The sequence below is a fragment of the Hippocampus bargibanti genome, linkage group LG12 (assembly GCF_051943395.1).
Source record: "Hippocampus bargibanti isolate YZ-2025 linkage group LG12, ASM5194339v1, whole genome shotgun sequence".
Classification (NCBI taxonomy): domain Eukaryota; kingdom Metazoa; phylum Chordata; class Actinopteri; order Syngnathiformes; family Syngnathidae; genus Hippocampus; species Hippocampus bargibanti.
This window is the reverse complement of record NC_142745.1, coordinates 6,181,408-6,203,047: the sequence shown is the minus strand read 5'-3', so window position 1 is coordinate 6,203,047 and position 21,640 is coordinate 6,181,408. Positions and strand designations below refer to the sequence as shown.

General features: G+C 39.7%; 1 protein-coding gene across 1 annotated transcript in view; it reads left to right on the top strand.

Annotated features, from left to right (window-relative positions):
* The window catches only part of tex264a (testis expressed 264, ER-phagy receptor a), a 55,086-nt gene extending 34,931 nt beyond the window's left edge, over positions 1–20,155 (top strand). The window contains 3 exon segments of the mRNA XM_089011008.1: positions 13,247–13,418; positions 18,540–18,812; positions 18,815–20,155. Of these exon segments, the coding sequence (XP_088867134.1) occupies positions 13,247–13,418; positions 18,540–18,812; positions 18,815–18,891 (522 nt within the window). The 3' untranslated portion in view covers positions 18,892–20,155.
* Positions 20,156–21,640: the final 1,485 nt, after the last annotated feature.

Here is a 21,640-nt window from a genome sequence, read left to right as displayed (position 1 = left end):
TGGTTTGTCCGCCGAAAACTAGTTCGTCAGGTGAGAATATATGCTCGCAAATTTAATGTTCGTGAGGCAAAAAGTTCGTGAGCTGAAGCTTTCGTATTCGTACGTATCACTGTACTGCAAATGTATCGGGCATGCTAGCATGCACGCCTACTTATTTATGATTTATGCAGTGGATTGTTGATACTTCGTGAAACACAGTGGTGTACGAACAGCTCAAGTCAACATTTACTTATTTAATTCTTCATCCATCATTATGTTCACGGACCGGCGGAATAGTCATTTTGCTAGCATACGGTGGGCTAATTTTAGCGGTATGTATCACGTGACCGAGACAAGTGTTTTGACATGTGTCAAGAGTAAGTCATAGACGGATGTAAGCTGGTAATTTTTCATTTTTCAAAATAAAACATAGTTCGGACTCAGATAATAAATAACACGGAAATTATGTCAATTATTTATTCTTTCTGCACGGTCCCAGTACCAAATGACCCACGGACCGGTCCGCGGCCCGGGGGTTGGGGACCTTTGACGTAGAGCACCATTCCCGAATTTGTTTGGGTTTTGTTTTTTCTTGTTCGGGTGCTGACTAAGCGCTGGCCATGGCCTCTGACAATGTTTTTCTTTTCCAGAAAGGGGCAGCATTTCCTTTGTTTCCATGTTAGCGCTTTGTTCCAGCTTCAGCTGTTGTTAAAGCGCTATGTAACTCAATATGTATTGTATTGTATTGTGTTGTATTTTGTACAGCTGCCCCCATTTCAAGCTCAGATGACTCATGACCCATATAATTTAGGAATTAACTCTTTTTCTGATGAAAGAAGAGAGTCTCAAGGTTTCTTACACTGCATTGAATGTTTATGTAGTCCGAAAATTGAATATTCTGTGGGGTCCTGGAGTGACAATGACAAAAACCCTGGCACTGGAGTGGACATATTTTTTAAACACACGACATACAGTGCTGAAATGTACCTTCCTTGAGAGTTTTGAAAGGCACTTAGAAATAAAATGCATTATTATTATTATTATTATTATTATTATTATTATTATTATTATTATTATTATTATTATTATTATCCTGGAAATAATGCCTTGTGGTGTTTGTGCCCCAAGGCTTTCATCTGTTTCATGATTTCTTATGCATCCTACGCAATACGTTGCTTTATCTCCGCTTATTCTTCATTTTCATTGCCCATGACTTCTCTCTTCTGTCGGTTCTTTGCCTCATCCACGTATCTGTCATCTCATTCTGTGGATCCATCTGTCCAAGCAGACAGTTTTACTTGCACGTTCATCGTAGATATCTGCATATTCCGAAATTGATTGATTGGCACGGTAACGATCAATGGGGCACGTGGAGCCTAGTCTGATAATAATGATGGGGGCTTCATTACGCCAATGCAATTTCACCAAATTTAAATGCTTCTCGCCTGATGGATGAGCAAGGATTCACGTGGCAGCCAGTTCTTCACTACCACACAGCTCCTCCGGGTTTGCTGCTGCGGTGCATTGAGACTCATTATGACTTGCGTTTGACGAGGTCGGCCATTAGAGAGGCCTGCCTGCATGAGGAGGAATAAAGTCAACTTTTTCCATCTCCTAGCCACTATCCACATCTCTTTTTAATTGTATCTCATTAGAGGAACCTTACGAATACCTCACATATTAAACTCCCAGATTAACATCTAAATTAAAATTAGAAATCTATCTTGCCTGTTTAAAATGAAACTCAGCTAATCTTAATGTGTACGATCAATATTATATCATCTTTGTGCCACTTTTTCGACGATTTCAATGCACTAATTAGCTGTAAATTTCTCCACTGCTTTTCAACACAATCAGCATTGTGACCAACAGTACAAGAAGTCCAAAAAACAATCACAACCTTTAATAAGCGAACTGGATTCGGTCCACGGATTGGCAGTCGGCGAAAGGAAAAGGTATCCAAAAAAAATAACTGAGCGAGTCAGTGGCGAGAACAAGAAATGATAGGACATGCCGACAAGGTGCAAGGAACTGGCAACCAGACAGAATGAGATAAAAGGTTAAATACTATACATGAGTTAACCAAGGATAATGAGGCGCAGGTGAGAACGAGACAGGGAGAAGGGCCAGGGAACACATACACGCATATATTTACGCACAAACTAGCTTGCACACATAAAGGGCCAGTTTTTTGCTGCTGCCAGGCTTGTTTTTGCTTAGTTTTAAAGGACAACCAACACCTCCGGACAAGCTGTGTCCATAATTTGTAAAATCACTCCAAATGACTTCCACTGAGTGTATTTGCCAAAGCTTCCACCGCATATAGCTATACTTTACGTTATACTTTACGTTTTCAGACTCGTCATGTTTTTGAGTTGGTGACGATTCCTGACGTGACATCACGTCAGGAACGGCCCTGACCGAGAAAGCGACACACAATGCATTTTGCGGTACTTTGGTTGGTCTGAAAACTTCAGGTTTCTGGAGCAGATTATGGTCAAAAACCGAGGTTTAACGGTAAATGTAAAACAGAGAATTACACCTCAGTTTTCAAAGAGCAAACTGTTTATCGGCCATATGAACATTGTCGTGCGTCAAAAGAGTTTTGTTTGAAAGGTATTTAAACTCATTCACTGGCATTCACAAATTTATTACGGAATTGAAAATTTGATATAGAGCGCCATTCCCAAATTTGTTCGGGTTTAATTTTTTCTTGTTTGGGTGCCGATAAAGCGCTGAAATTTCCATGACGGTTGACATGCCAGTACTAGCATTAATAGTTTAGGTATTAAAAACCCTTAATGAAATCAACATTTGAATGGTAAATGATGGCGCATCATATGTCAGCAGAGGGAGATTGGAACGGATTAATGGCGTTTCCATTCATTTCAATGGAGAGAGCGATTTGCGATGAAAGTATTCTAATTTTAAAATGTGTTCATGGAACCACTATTTTTTTTAATCCTACCTCAAGACATCGCTGTATTTTACTCTTTTTATACCAGCTTCTGATCAGTTTCAAATAATCAGAACCTACCACGAACGGTTCTTGAATATTCTATTATGGGATGGCTATCAAACAATATCTTCATCAGAATTGGCACCCGCGGCCAGTTTGAAGCAGCCCGACATTTCATTGCAGCTCCCAGTGGTCACAAATGATCCCTCATATTTCAAAGCCTGCTTGGCAGGCAGGTTAGGGATCACCACAGCATATCAATTTGATATTTGTCACTTTCCATCTTAATGGACCCGTCCGTTCCTGCATGTCAAAATGCTGCCAGGTGAAGCTCTTATGGCCCTTCACCTGCTGCCAGTTTGGCAGATCGATGGTAGAGAACCTCTGGAGGCTGCAACCATTGCTGACACAGACAATACACTTGCACAGTCGCTAATCAAGTCTGCATGTATTGATCGCATGGGTGCATGGAGAGGCTGCAACAACACCCCCTACGACCACAAAATGCCCCCCCCCCCCCACTGTTACAACTCCACCGCTTTTATATCGCAAAGCAATTTTCAGCCTTTAGCCCACTGTTATTCCCACCCGAAGCCATCTTTTTTTTCCACAAAGGGGATCGCCTTAGTCTGGGCTTGCAGAGGATGGGATGTCCAAAAAAAATTGCTCAATTGCACAGAGAATGAAAATACTCTTTCCCGGGGAAGTGTGTGACCACAAGGGACAGTCCAAATTGGACACCTGAGTAGAAGTGTGTGTAACATTCTTTTGTCTCTTTCCACATATATGAAAAGGGGGAGGAAGGGGTTATGGGGTGCAAGCAGAGTGGAGTCTGCGCCGTGCTGGGAGTAAACACACTCGGGTAAGGGTGGAGTTCGATTCAACTCAGGAGGGGGGTCGTCATTGATGGGTTAAAAGTGATCGTTCGTCCCTGGTTCATCGCTCTTCAGGGTGTTAGAAGTGGGATGGTGAAATCAGCAGGAAGCCAGGTGTTGAACAGAATAAGTTATTTTAATCTTGTAGACTGCAGAGACATTGTGAGGTCGGTTGAGGAGAGACAGAGAGAGGAAGATAGACGTGTTGGGAGAGCCTTTATAAAAGACGGACAGGATGTGACGTACAGGATGTGACGTCGTGTAAAGGCGGGCAGGATATGACGTGTCAGGAAGTCCCAAGAAAAACAAAATGATGCAAAAAGATCTTTCAATATGTTCGTATAGCGAATTGCACTAACAGTTATCAATTGTCACCACCAGTTTTGGGAATAATTACAGTGAACCCTCGTTTATCGCGGGAGATACGTTCCAAAAATAGCCCGCAATAGGTGAAATCCGCATAGTACAATGTAGTCATTTTTTTTTACAATGCAAAACTGTACATACTGCAGAATGAAACAAAAAATAAAACCTCTTTTTTAATAGTTTAAAGGACAACCGACACCATTTTTTTGGTTTCCGAACTGACATCAGAAAAACGTTTTATAGCATCTAAAATACACAAAACATGCAGGCTGATATTTTTAGTCAAATGCAAAACACCAATAAAAATGACTTAAAGTGTCCCAATACTACTTCAAAATGACCTCGGAAATGGCGAGTTTCAGAAGGTCCCGCCCCCTTATTCGGGACGTCACGCCAGGACGTCTTGCCTTACTCTAGAATCAAAACAATGGCTTCAGATTCGGAGAAGATGCTTTCTTGTTACTCATCTAGTTATGAATATGATTCAAATAGTTCTGAAGGGGAAAGCATAAATGTTTGCAATCGATTAAAGAAGTCCTTCCGTATCATTTTGAGGCGCCTGGACTGCAATGTAGCGGCCAGAAAATGCACAAGATGGTGCCCAAGCTGCGTTGGAAATGGGCTGATTTGTCTGCTTGGAATTTGTGTCAACTCGTATCAAATAGTAGTCTTGGCGTAACACACGATTCACCATTGCGTTATTTATGTCTTTTCCTTCTAATTTCGCCATCAACACGGACCAACACGATGTTTTCAGACCAAACAAAGTACCCAAAATGCATTGTGTGTCGCTTTCTCGGTCCTAGACCTCCTGAATGTTCAGTGCGTGTCTTAAAACATAAAATATAGCTATATGCGGTGGAATCTTTGTAAAACACGCTCAGTAGTAGTCATTTGAAGCGATTTTACAAATTATGGACACAACTTGTTCGGAGACGTCGGTTGTCCTTTATCAGATTCATTGTCGTGTGTCCAAAGTATCAATGCGGGATTGATAGGTGTAGTCATCTTGAAAATTTGCTGTCCTCCGAGGCACTGTAGAATGCCACCAGTGTGTCAGTGGAGCGCAAAACAAAACTCACAGGTCACTGCTCACGCCACTTGTTGTTGTACTCAATTGTTGGTGTTATTTCCAAATCGCCACGTATCAAATAAGCCCCTTGAACAAAACTTTTATCGGCTGTATGAACATTGTCGTGCGTCAATGAGTTTTGTTTGAAAGGCATTTTAACTCATTCACTTGGCATTCACAAATTTATTCGGGAATTGAAAATATGACGTAGAGAGCCATTTCCATTTTTTTTTTTTTTTTTATTCTTGTTTGGGTGCCAATACAGCGCTGGCCATGGCCTCTGGCAATGTTTCTTCCCTTCCACAAGAGGGCAGAATTACCCTTTTTCCATGTTAGCGCTTTGTTCCAGCTACAGCTGTTGTTAAAGCGCTATATAAATCAATATGTATGTACTGCATTGTATTTTGGACAGCCACCCTCATTTCAAGCTCTTACTCCAGATCCATATTACTTAGGAATTAACTCATTTTTTTGATGAAAGAAGAGAGTCCAAGGTTTCTTACGCTGCATTAAATGTTGATGTTGTCCTAAGACTCAATATTCCGTGGGTCCTGGAATTCGAATAACAATGACATAAACCCTGGCACTGGAGTGGACACATTTTTGCACATGTCTGGCAGTGAATGAGTTAATTTTAAATAGTTATTTTAAATAATACATTCTGACATTTTGTTGAAAAGTGGCCGCGCGTGCGTGTGTGTCTCACTGAAAAACATTTCTTAAGTTGCAGTGGCAAAACATCAAATGAGAGGAAAAAAAGAACATTTGGAGATTTAAAAGAAATAAAACAACACAACAAACAAATATCGCCATCCAGCGTGTTTCCTTTTGGATGTTAGCTAACTATCTAGCTAGCTATGTAGCTAGCTATCTACTTGCTAACTATTAGCTATCTATTTGCTATCTGGCTAGCTATCTGGCTATCTAAGCGACTAACTAGCTATCTATTAGCTATATGACTATCTAGCTATCTATTAGCTAGCTAGCTAGCTTTCTATCTATTTTAGTGGTTGAGTGAACGCTGCTGCGTGTGGCTGCCGCTGCTCAGCCAGAGAAAACTTGTGACTGTAAAGTGACCTTGAGAGTTTTGAAAGGTGCTTATAAATGAAATGTATTATTATTATTATTATTATTTTAGTGCATTCAATTAATGAACTACCATATTTCATGACAATCAATTTACCGTTTTGTGATATACAACCATAAATAACTAGTAGTCTGGGTGTGGTTTCATTCAAGCCGTGGCTTGTGTAAACGAAGAAATACAGTACATCACTGGTATCGACAACCACTAGCAGATTCAAGCACTCTGTTTAAATCGAATTTACTGCAGTCGAATGCTGTGTTCCCCCCCCAACGGTTGGTCTGATGTTGTTATTATCAGGACTACTCTGGCAACTCTTGTCCATTTGTGAGCGCGAACCTTGCTTGTCTCCTAGCGCCAATCTTTTAGCCTTCAGCCAAACTAAGCTGACCAAGAAGATAAAAAAAGGTGGAAATCACAGCGGCATACCTGTCAACCTGCGAGACACTGTGACCTTACTAACGGCTGAATTTTTCCTTCCTGAGAAAAGAAACCATAGGCGTGTGTAATATTTGATTGCGCAATTTTATGAACGTAATTTCACATGTAAACATTAATACTTTTAACAAGTTACAACATATTTCTAGCAATAATCAAGTATGTTCTTTGTTGTAGAGCAGGGGTGTCAAAATCATTTTTTGCCGCGGGCCACATTGTAGTTATGGTTTCCTCTCGAGGGCCGTTATGAATTTGGGGAACCCATTAGAATGTTTAAATCCCTTCAAATATTACATATAGAGCACACAGCAAATTAATGAATAACTTGTTTACAAATCTGAAGTCAAGAATAATGACTTTTATTGTGGTTGACATCCAAAAATATGAAATTTTGGCTCAGATTTTAGCAATCATCATGGAATTTAACAAGTTTGATTTGCTTTCGCGGGCCGAAAAAAATGATGTGGCGGGCCAGATTTGGCCCGCGGGCCTTGACTTTGACACCTGTGTTCTAGAGCATTGTGGCTTTGTTTTTTGTTTTTTTTTGCTGTGGAAAAATTGAATGTGTCCACAGCAAAACAATAATTAGAATTTGTGTTCTTACAATGTTATGATGTAATGTTTATTAAAAAAAATATGAATGATATTACAGTGAAAAAAATATGATAAAATATTATTTAAAAATTAATTTAACTGATTTCAAAATAAAATTCCACTTGACCGGAACGTCTGAATTTTTGTTTCTTCTGGAAACTTTTCCCACTGACTTGTTTTCTCGGCGGTCGACTTTGATTTTTACGAGTAGCGATATTTGTTATCATTAACATTACTGCTAATATTTACCGCCATGTATCGATGGACCACTCCTGTACGACTGAGAGCTTACACAGACGTATTGCTAATATTTAATGACAAAAACGGAATAAAAAAGATCTAAAAATTATATTTAACAATTTTTGCATTTCCTGTACAAACTTTCTTGTATGCCTGCCGTACACATCGAAAAATGTGCAAAAAATCGTACAGAAGACAACAAAATACGGCCGTTTGACAGGTATGGAGCGGCGACTTCCTATTCATGTTGTAGAACCTGCTTTGTGTTGTATCATGATGATGCAGTGGTTATGATGGCCCAAATTATGTTTTTTAAAAATTTTCTTTGTGGCAATTTTATTGGAGGCGGGGATGCTGCGTACTCAACAGGGCAGCTGCTACAGGTCAAAGACACTGCAAAGCCCCACGAGACCTCCCTTATATGTCTATATAAATGTGTAGGCGTGTGTTTGTGTGTGTGTGTGTGTGTGTGTGTGTGTGTGTGTGTGTGTGTGTGTGTGTGTGTGTGTGTGTCCCTCCACATGTCCTCCATCTCACACACACACACACACACGCCCTGTTGTGTATATAAGCTCTAGTGTTGTAAAGCACAAAAGTCAATGGTGTTACTGTCTCACCACACACGCTTTCAATGCGTGGTGCATTCTCTCACCTGAGAACACCGACAATTATTTGATTCTAACAGTTACACTTCCTGAGAGGGCGCACCAAGAGCCATAATACTTGTATTGATTCGGTGGGAAACGAGGCTCACCGGGTCAACTGCATAATAGAGGCACGAGAGTGAAGTTCGCTTTTGACAGGAGTGAAACGAGACGATGTGCCTTCCCGCCCATTAAATGATCTTGCACACAATGTGTTCCTGCCCATTTCCTTGCTTATCTACACATTACGTTGATACTCACTTTTTGATAGCCGCTATCTTGTCAGCCTCATGTTGTCTTTTTAATAAAAGGTGCCAATGGATAGGATTTTACAAAGCCATAATTATTGTGAGGGGGATTGAATTCAACGTTCAGTCGGCTGTTTCATGAAAAATAAATACATTGATAGATGATAAATAAATAAATACATATATACATACACAAATACACCAATATATAAATAAATACATGAATACACAAATACATCCATCCATCCATCCATTTTCCGTACCGCTTATTCCTCATTAGGGTCGCAGGAGCCTATCTCAGCTGTCTTCGGGCACGAGGCGGGGGACACCCTGAATTGTTTGCCAGCCAATCACAGGGCACACAAAGACATACAACAGTCACTCTCACACTCACACCTAGGGACAATTTGGAGTGGCCAATCTGCCTGCGATGCATGTTTTTGGAGTGTGGGAGGAAACCGCAGGACCTGGAGAAAACCCACGCGGGCCCGAGGAGAACATGCAAACTCCACACAGGGAGGCCGGACCGGGACGCGAACCGGCAACATCTGCAATGTGAAGCCGGTGTGCTAACCACTCGACTACCGAGCCGCCTACATAAATACATAAATCAATAGATGATAAATAAATAAATAAATAAATACATACATACACGAATGCAAAAATACACAAATAAATAAATAAATAAATAAATAAATAAATGCATAAATAAATAAATACATAAATAAATACATACATAGATTAAATAAGTAAACACATGAACAAATACATACGTACATACATACATACTTGAATGCAAAAATAAATACACATAAATAAATAAACATAAATAAATACGCATAAATAAATACTCATAAATAAATACATAAATAAATTAATACATAAATGGATAGATTCAAATAACACATGAATAAATAAATACATAAATAACTACATACAGTAAAGTCTCGTTATATCGATATTCAAGGGAGTCCGAAAAAATATCGATATAACCGGGACTATCGATATATCCGACCCTGTTTGCATGTAATTTTCTCCGTGCGTGCATAGAAATAGTATCGATATAACCGGGACTATCGATATATCCGATATCGATATAACGAGACTTTACTGTATATAAATAAATACATGAATAGATGATAAATACATGAATAAGTATATATATATATATATATATATATATATATATATATATATATATATGCAAATATATATATATATGAATGCAAAAATAAATTAAATAAATAAACATACTCAATTCTCTCCAAAATGTTTACAAAGAAACAAAAGGGCTCAGTGTCTGCAGGGAGATTGAGATTTGTGTGCCTGCCTGCGGGGAAAAGTTAACAACCCCAGCAGCTCCCATATGGAGTCGCGAGTTAAGTGGATGCGTGTTGACTTAATGACAGGCTGTCGGCAAGTAGATGACACCCAACATGCAAGCGTGCGCATGCAGGCAGGAACCAGGAAAGAGAGCCGGGAAGTAGCGGAACAGCTCACTTGTCATATACTTAAAACATTTACGCTGCAGGCGGGCTTTGATTGCTCCAGGACAGTTAGTATAGATTACCGGTCAGTGAAATATGTATGTGCGCAAATGAGGCACGCTACTTTCCTTCTTTTCCTATGCTGCTGAAGAAAATGGGGGTTGTGGTTCTGCGCTAGCTATCTGGTAGGTCTCACGAGACATATGACACTTAAAAAGTAAACAGCAATCATATATATATATATATATATATTTTTTTTTACACCTATGACTCCGCCTCTTGACTGGCGATATACAGTAAAGTCTCGTTATATCGATATTGGTTATATCGATAGTACTGCTTATTACGATACTATTTCTATGAATTCAAGGAGAAAATTACATGGCCGCAGGATCGGATATATCGATAGTCCGGTTATATCGATATTTTTTCAGACTCCCGAGAATATCGATATAACGAGACTTTACTGTATTCCAAAGCTATTATATAAGAAATGGATATCCTGACAGCATAGTCATTATTGTGTTTTATGTTTTATATTTGCTCTGTTTACCAATCAAAAGATTGAATCAACGTGAGCTTTCAAATCTTCACCTTGATTTAGTTTTGTTTTTCAGAGTCGCTGAAACTCCCGACTCTAAAGCGGAGAGGCAAAGTTAAGCGCAATCACATCCAAATTATCAGCCTACTAGATTTCTTTGCAAATAACATGGCAAGGATCCCACATGCTGTGAAGCCAACAGCGTTCTTGCTATTTAAACTTAAAAAAAAAAAAATTCTTATACAACATTCTACTAATGGCTACATCCTGTTTATGTTCCGTGGGATTTTTCTTGTTGCCGCTCCATTTCAGTATCAAGCCTTTGTACCATTCATTGTCAAAAAGTATTGCTCAAAGTTATATTTCAGTTTGGTTTCATCAAAATATCTTAAAAAAATACAATAAATACAAACAAATAAACAGATTAATAAATACATAAATGAATCATAAATAAATACATACTTATGTATGTCTAGACTACACATACATAGAGAGCTCGCTAGATAGCCGGCTCGCTAGATATATAGCTCGCTAGATAGCCGGTTCGCTAGATAGATAGCTTGCTAGATAGCTGGCTCGCTAGATAGATAGCTCGCTATATTGCTGGCTCGCTACATAAATAGCCCGCTAGATAGCTGGCTCGCCAGATAGCTAGCTCGCCAGGTAGTTAGCTGGCCAGCTAGCAAGTTCGCTAGATTACTAGCTCATCAGGTAGTTAGCTTGCTAGATAGCTAACTCGCTATATAGATAGCTAGCTTAATAGCTAGTTTTGGGCTGCCTCAGTGCCACCCAACAACTGTGCCGTGAGAGCTCATCAAGCAAAGTGGCAGGAAATGATCTAATTTTTCTCAATTGGTCTGAACGTGTTTATTTACCACAAAGCGAACCAAAAAAATCTCATGTTGTTCATCCCGCAATTACCGCGGCGTAATATGAGAGGGAAAACAATTAAATGCTCCTCCACTCTTTGGCAAATTGTACAATTAACCTGATCAACCACCTTTTTCCATTTCTAAAACAGAATGAAGGCTGTTTTTTTTTTTTAATAACAGCACTCACAGACTGCTGCTGTGTTAATGGCTGAGATGATCTTATGTTGTCGCCAATAAGAAGGAATACCTGGAGCGCCTTATTGATCCATTATCGACTCTTCCGACAATGAGAGGAAATGCCGATAATGAAAAAGATGCTGTTTTCATAAGAGTCATGTTACCGCCTGTGATGCATCGTTGCGATGGTGCACGCCTTCCCCTTTTTCCCTGTTTGTGTGCGTGTATCATATCTTCAACTGTCTCCGTCTTGATTTTTTTTGTTCTTCCCCCACCTCATTATAGAGGCAGGTTCAAGGAGATGCGATGTCATTTGCATAGAGTTAGCCACAGTGCTGTTGTGTGAGCGTCAGGGAAGCCTGGTGATTCATTCCAACTACTCCAGTCATAGTTTATAGGAGATTAGATTAAAAACCGATCAACTGGTCCAAGTCAAACTGACCTCAGTGGAAAGTGCATCGTGGGACTATTTTTTTTTTTTTTTAAGAGTCCAGCGAGCCTCTCTCGCCGCTGCCCACCCTGAATAGACCAGACGCTGGTTTTCTGCCACTCAGCCATGGCAACGCTGAACCTCAGAACATTTCGCCTAGAAACAGAACATTCACACAGCGAGGGGCAGGCCAGCGTGAACATAAACAGTGTTATTTTGCACAATCCGAAAGGGCGCAATCAATGGGATGCGTGTGGGCCAGAGTGCTGACACAACCCACAAGAGAGATGAGTTGGAGAGCTTTGGAAACTGCCCTTATGAGATAAAAAATAAGAAAATAAATGTTGATGCACGTGGTGTCCTTTTCACAATTGTTTCATTATTGCTTAGAGGGGTAATCTATTTTTTCTCAGTCCAACACAAAACAATCAAACCGTCATAATGCACATAACAGCGCTGATGTATACACGTACTGTATGTTTGATGGTATCTTGAGCTATACTGTCATTATTATTATTATTATTATTATTATTATTATTATTATTATTATAGCTTCTCAAAGGATTCACGACAGTCGCCAAACAATGCAAATACATTTGTATTCATCAATTTTGGTGAGGCAAAAGAGCTGGTTAGATAAAAAGTTAGTCAGTGTGTAGGCTAGCTAATCATTTAGCTAGTAGTTAGTTGTTAGACAGGTGTTTAGTTTGGTTACCAAGTTAGTTGCTTAGTTAGTCAATTCGTTAGTCAGTTGGTAAGACAGTGATTCACAGAATCTGTAGTTGGTTTATGGATTTCTGTAGTTGGTTTATTGATAGGTTTGCTAGTCACATATGTAGCTATATAGCTAAATGTGTTTTTTTTTCAGTTAGCCAATCAGTCAGCCTATTTGTTTTTTCAATTTCATTGTGGGATCAAAGCCATTCAGAAAGTCTGTTATAGTTTGCAACTGTGTCAATATGTCAGTTAGTTGTTTCTTACGGTAAATCAGTTAGTTTGTAGTCAGTGAGGCAGTTATTCCGTTAAACAGTGAACTCTTCATTGAGTGAGCCTAGTTAGTGTGCTCCACAATTTGACACTATATTTTTTAGTGCGACCCATGTATTTTGTTCATTTCCCAATAGTTGAGCCTTGGTGAACTGCCCTTTACCGGATATTCTTCTGGTTGAAATAATATTCCTAAGAATTATGTAACTTTAACTTTATACCTTTTTCTCTGTGTGTGTTTCCATTTTCACAGGAGAGGAAGCTGTCAGCCTTCCCATACATTGAGATTTGTCACTCGCTTGCCATCAACTATATGGTACCACTGTCCCATCAGACTGATTTCTTTGTTCCGGAGATGAGAGATGAGGCAAAAACTGATGTGAAAGAGGAAGATTCTGATGAAGACCGAGGAACTGACATCACGGGTAATATTTTACACACAGCAGACAAGTCAAGCGTATCGTCTTTGTCACTCCGCATGTCGAGAGAAGCGTTGTTTTATTGGGAGGTCATACATCCGATTGCTGGTGATGGAGGTATGGTTGCGCCCCGCCGGTGAAGACAGCTTGAGTCACGTTGCAACCAAAACACGTTAGACACCATAATCACAGAGGACATGTGGATAAATGAGAGTTGGTAATTGTTCTGACATGCCAAGTACGTGTGATGGAGCGTAATGTGATATTAGCAACACTACGCGTCCATGCTTAGATTAACTGTCAACAAGTACAAATGACTAAATGAAGGACTGATGGACGGAACAGCTCTCTGGCTGGTCTTGTCATTTTTCAAAATAACTTCTGAATGAACGCACAGACCATGACAGGTTCATATTCTACATATGTTTGATGACTATGTCATTTATGCAAATTAGAAAACGTGAAAACACGAGATCTGTCTTTCTCATCTTTTATTGATCCAAGCAAGGCATATATAGTGCATTAAATCTCCCGTATAGGTCACAAAATGGATATACAGTGAGACCTCAACTTACGAACTTAATTGGTTCCCAGACAGAGTGTGTAAGGCGAAAAGTGTGCATCTCAAAAAACATTTTCCCATAGGAAACCATTAAAATGGGAATAATCCGTTCCCGGGTTTCCATAAAATATACTTTTCAACTAAATAAGCCTTAAAACTACACACAACATACCTTATTCTATGTATAACAAATGTGCTATTGTATTATAATGAAAGAAATACACTGCATTGTATCATAAAGTCACTTTATTTACATTTGTGATGGTCATTTATGGCTTGATGGAATGGCGTTGGCGGTCGAAGGTCAAAGGGAATTGCTGTTTGGAATGATAGGCGCATTACATGAGGACTGTAATTAAAGAAATAAACTGTGCTGTAAAATCAAGTTTTACTTACCTTTTTGATGGTCGTTGGCGGCTTATGGAAGGAGAGTCACCTTCCATAAGGACTGTTGGTAACTTAACCTCTGGTGCTGTTCGGTCGTGTGCTTCCGCCGAAGATCACTCCGCCAGCCGTGGTGGGTGTGTATTATGAAAATAGTGCTTATTATAAGGTTTAATTTTCATAAATTTGACGTTTGTAAGACAAAAAGTTTGTAAGTTGAGGTCTCACTGTACTGTATACTGAAATAATGCTGTTCTGGAGTCATTTTAGTCACGAGTTTGTATATTATATTTCTATGTTCCTTATTGCGCAAACAAAAAAACAAAAAGAGGCTCTTAAAGGAATATTCCAAATGTTTGTTTTTTTATGACCATTTTCCGACCCAGAAACCTTTTAGTGGTCATGCGAGAGTGGTGAGTGAGCCTTTATATTCGGCAGAAAACACAATCTAAACGGTCATTTCAGTGACACTTTTTTATTGTATTTTATTTGTATTTTTTGGGGGAGAGTTGAGCAATTCCATCCACTGGTCAGTTTGTAAAAACAAGATTGTAAAATCAGGAAGTACTGTGTTTTCTGGTGTATAAATTGCACCAGAGTACAAGGCGCACCCCTAATAAAGTGTGTATTTTCAAACATTTTCCATATATAAGGCGCACCGGACTATAAGGCGCACTTTCAATGAACGAAAAATGTTTTTCCAAATATAATATCGATATTTCTTCTTCAAAATATAAGTCACACCACATTATAAGGCGCTACAGTCCAGGCTGCGATTACGCACGACTTCTAGAGGGGGACATGGAGTCAGTGGCGGCTGACAGTAGTTGCGAGACCTGTTGTGACTTCACATATAAGGCGCACCTGCGTATAAAGCGCAGGGTCATCTTTTGAGGAAAATTAAGGCTTTTGGGTGCGCCATATAGAGCGAAAAATACAGTAATCCCTCAATTTAAACGTGCCCCAACTAGAAAGTGACAAGCACTTACTTTTGTGTGTTTTGTACAGGATTCCTTCCAGTAGTCATTATGTCTACCCAATTATCCTTCAACAAAGCCATTATTTCCCATTAATATCTTTGTTTTGTCGAGACATTCCCATATGGAAACATCAGCTGCATTCATCATAAATCCCATTCACACCTTAGCGAAGAACATATGCTTCTGTCGCCTCCTGTTGGGACTTGCCAGCTAATCAACTGAACATTTCTCAGCCCCTCGACAAATAACAGAAATGGACTTCTCATATAAAACATCCCATGTGATAATTATGTTGTGATGAGACGCTGTTATTTTTGTACTCTGTGACATTCGTCATAGTGTGAGCATTATGATTAACTCATTCACTGCCAGATGATGTGCAAAAAAGTGTCCACTCCAGTGCCAGGGTTTTTGTCATTTTCACTTAAATTGCAGGAACCACAGAATATTGATTTTAGGACTACATCAGCATTCAATGCAGTGTAAGAAACTTTAGAGTCTCTTCTTTCATTAGAAAAAAAGAGTTAATCCCTAAGTTATATGGGTCTGGAGTTATCTGAGCTTGAAATGAGGGTGTACAAAAGGAAAATGCTGCCCCCTAGTGGGAGGGAAAAACATATCCCTCGAGGTCTGACCAAAGCTTCAATCGCACCCCCACCCACCCTCGCAAGATCAAAAACACATCATGCGTTTGGGAATGGCTCTGAATTTAGTTAAACAATATTGGATTTATTAATTTGCAGATGTGTTGAATTGATCACAAATTTTAATGAAAAATGTGTTGAGGCAAAAAAAAAAAACCTTTAATGGTGAAAATATTTAACCTTAAATACAGTAAAGTGTCGTTATATCGATATCGGATATATCGATAGTCCCGGTTATATCGATACTATTTCTATGCACGCACAGAGAAAATTACATGCAAACAGGGTCGGATATATCGATAGTCCCGGTTATATCGATATTTTTTCGGACTCCCTTGAATATCGATATAACGAGACTTTACTGTGTTTTACATCTTGGTTCAATAATGACATTGACGAGCAATATGGCACAGCAACTGAGGAGTAAGAGGTCAAATTTCTGCAGGACACGATCAAGCTGATCATTTCCATGCAAATGAGGTCGGAATTAATCAATCACAGCAAGTCATCCAGGTCCTGAAGTTGCAATGCAGCCAGTCAAATCACCATTGAAAAATTGCAGTTTGTTTACTTGGGCTAGCTTTGTCAAACATTTGTTTGATTCTCCCAAAATGGCAAAATTATGACCAAAAAAAAGCAATATTTTTTAATGGTACTCTATAAACATATAAGATGACTATTTGAACAACATTCATAACATCGATTCTCTTCCCACCTTCAAGTTCCATCTCAAAACCCACCTATTTAAAATTGCATTTTCTGTGTAGCTATATTTCTTGTTTGTATTTATAATTGTATTTTATTGATTGTATTTTATTTATTATAGTATTATAGTACCAATGCTTGTCTGTGACTGTAAAGTGTCCTTGAGACTTTTGAAAGGCACTTTATTATTATTATTATTATTATTATTATTATTATTATTATTATTATTATTATTATTTATTATTATTATTTTAAAGAAGCCTGTAGGCAATATGAAGAATGAGAGAGAAGATGAGCACAAGGGAGCATGTCGCTGTGAGCCCAGAAGGGAGCAGCTGGAAGTAGCGACATGGTCAAATGGTCATCATAATCCTTCGCAATATATTGCCACTCAAGCGTTGGACCTGCCTCACTTACCTCCCTATGACAACACCACGTGCACTTGTGCACAAAATAACATCTTCACATCACTGACGGCCATTTCCACAGTCACATGATCAGCCCTGTAATACTTTCAGAGTCCAACAGCTCCTGATCTGTGATTCCGGCTGATAGCGATTCTTGCAGACGGCGCTTGAGTGACGGGAAGGAAAATGATGAAAAGCGCAGTCAAGTGTTGCGTGGCATAGAAACTTAAGTGAGAGACTAATGAGGGAAGTTCCGCTTCTGTTGCTCAGCCAAACAAAAATAGGTGGCATATCTCCTCCACAAGTTTGATGTTGCAACTTCAAATTATCTGCTTTTACCCTCCGCCGCCATTTTCATATATACAGTATTACGTATGAGGCTAAGGTCCTCCTCATTTCCAGTTGAAACAAGAAGTTTATATAAAAAGTGTGTATAAGGTGCACCGGAGTATAAGGCGCACCCCCAATGAATAGTGTATTTTCAAACATTTTCCATATACAAGGCGCAGCTTCAATGAATGAAAAAAAGTGTTTCAAATATAATATATAAACACGTGTAACATCTGACTTACGACCGAGTTCCGTTCCGACCAAACGGTCGTAAGTCGAAATCCATTCAATAAAGGATGTACCATATTATCCGGTGTATAAGGTGCACCGGAGTATAAGGCGCGCCTCCAATGAATGAAAAAAGTGTTCCAAATATAATATATAAACACATGTAAAGGCATATCCAGTCCAATCCAATGTAACATCTGACTTACGACCGAGTTCCGTTCCGACCAAACGGTCGTAAGTCAAAATGGTCGCAAGTCGAAATTCATTCAAAATGTTGAATAGAAACTCGAAGGCTAACTCGCGAACTCCCGCCTCTGGTGCCATCACACGGTCGATTGCTGTGCGAGCGTGAGATGCTGGCTGGTTGGCCAAAATTGTCGTACGCGTTGCCGGCCTGCTAGCGCGTTGCGGTTCCAGCCGTAGAATTAAATTTTATGAAAATAGGGTCTGGAGGTCGTGATCGTAAGTCGAGCCGGTCGTAAGTTGGATGTTACCTGTCTATAAAGGTTTTCCAAATATAAGGCATACCGTATTATAAGGCGCTATAGTAGATCCTGGGGTTATGCAATACTTCCTCTACTCCAAAATGGAGTCAGTGGCTGCTGACAGTAGTTGCGAGACCCGTTGCGACTCAATATGACTTCACATATAAGGTGCATGGGCGTACAAGGCACAGGGTCATCTTTGGAAGAAAATCAAGGCTTTCGGGGGTGCATTATACAGCGGAAAATACTGTATTTCATTCACGGTGATCATTTGTGTGAATATTGAAATGGCAAATGAGAAAGAAATAATAGTGGGAGAGATACCACCTCACACCACATGTGTGTAAATATGTTGCTTCCTTTTACTCAATGAATCACTTCAGCCTTCCATTTCTCCTCCAGGAGCCGACTCTCACAGCGACGCCAGCTCAGGAAGCGCCGGCGTTCCCTGGGACAGCCGAGAGACGTCCCTGGCCGCGTCCACGGCCGCTTCCTTGGCTTCGTCCCTCCCTCTGAGGGACGTGGTCGAAGCGCAAGGAGATACCAAGCGCAATGACAGAAGCGAGCGAGGCTCAGACGGCTCACTGGCTAGCAGCTCGTCCTTTGAGGAGCTCGACATGGATCACGAGGAGCAGGCGGGAAAAGTGGAAGAGGAGGAAGTGCCTCAGGGTGGGGATGGGAAACTGAAGTTTTTCAGGAGGAGGCACAGAACAAGCAGCCTTTAAGGCTGATGTTGAGAGATAAGGGATGTTAGCAATGTAATGGTGGCGCGCTGCGGTTGTTGTGGATCTAAACCAGGGGTGTCAAACTCCGGTCCTCGAGGGCTGTGGTCCTACATATTTTCCAAGTCTCCCTGTTGCAACACACCTGAGAGACTTAGAAAACATGTAGGACTACGAACCCTAGAGGACCGGAGTTTGACACCCCTGATTCTAAACCACAGGTGTCAAAGTCAAGGCCCGCGGGCCAAATCCGGCCCGCCACATCATTTTTTTCGGCTCGCGAAAGCAAATCAAACTTGTTAAATTCCATGATGATTGCTAAAATCTGAGCCAAAATTTCATATTTTTGGATGTTAACCACAAAAAAAGTCATTCTTCTTGACTTCAGATTTGAAAACGAGTTATTCATTAATTTGCTGTGTGCTCTATATGTAATATTTGAAGGGATTTAAACATTCTAATGGGTTCCCCAAATTCATAACGGCCCTCGAGAGGAAACCGTAACTACAATGTGGCCCGCGGCAAAAAATGACTTTGACACCCCTGTTCTAAACCATTCACAGCACTTTTGAGTACTTTTATTACACTCGTAATCTCGAGTTAAAGCAACAATTTTATATCTAAACCCTGTCGTCACTTATGCCGGCGATTGGCTTTGTTAAGGAAGCATTAAGTCATTAAGGTTTTAAAATATGCTACAAACTGAGCATATAAGGTCAAACGTCAGTTCCTTGACTAATTTTTTTTTTAGATTAAATATTTATTTTCCCGTTTATAATGAATTGTAAAAGAATTCAGCCCCAGAAGAAATGTATCTTTGTCGGATATGATTTGGAACAATTTAGAAATAAATGACCAATTTATCGCCTCATTTTTAATAGAACAGATGGTCGATGACACCATTTTCATATTATTCATTTTCCACAATGGTTATTTCAGTGAAGCTTAATCGCGTTTCAAGGTAAAATTCCGTGCAATTCTACCAGTTTTTTTTTTCAAAATTTTCTTCCGTTTTTCAAAGCTTCACACTAGCAGACGTTTTGGTTAATTATGATCCCTGTGTTATATGAATCACTGCATTCGATTGTGCAGGTGTCCCTCATGAGGAGTGCCGTAACAAACAGCGCATTCAAACAATCAGTATTCATTTGCTGAATGATTTTATTTTGGAGGATTGTTACCAAATTCCAGTTGATCGCCAACATGGGCCAGAATTTATTTATTTATTTTTGGTCATGTGTGTCTGCGTGCGCTTGTGTGTGCGTAAGTAAGAATAAAACATTTGAAATGCGCTCACCTAAATGAAGTCATGTCTATTACTGGTCCGTCCGTCATGGCTGGAAAAGAATGTGCTGAAGACATTTGCTTTTTTTTTTCGTCTTCGAGTTGTGCGGCGGTCGCGCACGTTTCTGCGGTGCCTCCTGATGTCGACTCATTTCGGGCCACTTTAAAGGACAACCGACGCCTGCGGAAAAGTTGTCTCCATAAGTTGTAAAATCACTTCAATTCTTCTTCTACTGAGCGTATTTTGCAAAGATTCCACCGCATATTGCTATATTTTACATTTTAAGACTCGCGCTGAATATTCAGGAAGTCTTGTTTTTGAGTTGGTGACGAGTCCATACGTGACGTCACTACAGGAACGCCCCTGACCGAGAAAGCGACACACAATGCATTTTGGGTACTTTGTTTGGTCTGAAAACATCGTGTTGATCGTGAAATTAGAAGGAAAAAACATAACGCGATGGTGAATAGTTGTTTGTTGCACCAAGACTACTACTTGATACTAGTTGACACAAATTCCCAGCAGACAAATCAGCCCATTTCCAACGGAGCTTGGGCGCCATCTTGTGCATTTTCTGGGACGCTACATTGGAGTCCAGATGCCTCAAAATGACACGGAAGGACTTCTTTAATCGATTGCAATCATTTATGCTTTCCTCTTCAGAACTCTTTGCTATTATTAGTATAACTATTAACAAGAAAGCATCTTCTCCGAATCTGAAGCCATTGTTTTGATTCTAGAGCAAGGCAAGACATCCTGGCGTGACATCACGAACAAGGGGGCGGGACCTTCTGAGGTCATTGTGAAGTAGTTTTGCGACACTTTAAGTCATTTTTATTGGTGTTTTGCATTTGACTAAAAATATCATACTGCGTGTTTGGGGTATTTTAGATGCTATAAAACGTTTTTCTGATGTCAGTTAGGAAACAAAAAAATGGCGTCGGTTGTCCTTTAAAGTAAGACCAACAATTCCACACCTTGAAAACGTGAGAATATATAGTTTAGAATAGTGACAATGTTTTCTATTGTGATTAGTACATAAAGAGAACTGCGAGATGGTCCAAGTCAATTTGCCGATTTGTTTCTTCAATGTTGCTTTCAACAGCAAAAATAGCGAAATTATTGAAATTCAGCCACCAACCACAACAGTTGACCTGGTCAGAATTTGAATGAAGGCGTTGACATTTGTGTGAGGATACATCACGTCGACAGTGTAGTGATCTGACCCGCTTATTTATTGACAAGACACCTGCCTTCTCGTGCTCCTTAATGAGCAGCATGACCTACACTTCAAATACTTCTCACACATTTTTTGCTCTCTCTTTTTGAAATCAACATTGTATAGAAGCCTAGAATATTTTTTGACATCTTTCTTTCAGGTGCAGTCTATTCAAGAGAAAGGCATCTAAAATGCACCACTCATTACTCAAAATATTTGCTCTCAATTCAATACAGTGAGACCTCAACTTACGAACTTAATTGGCGAAAAGTGTGTA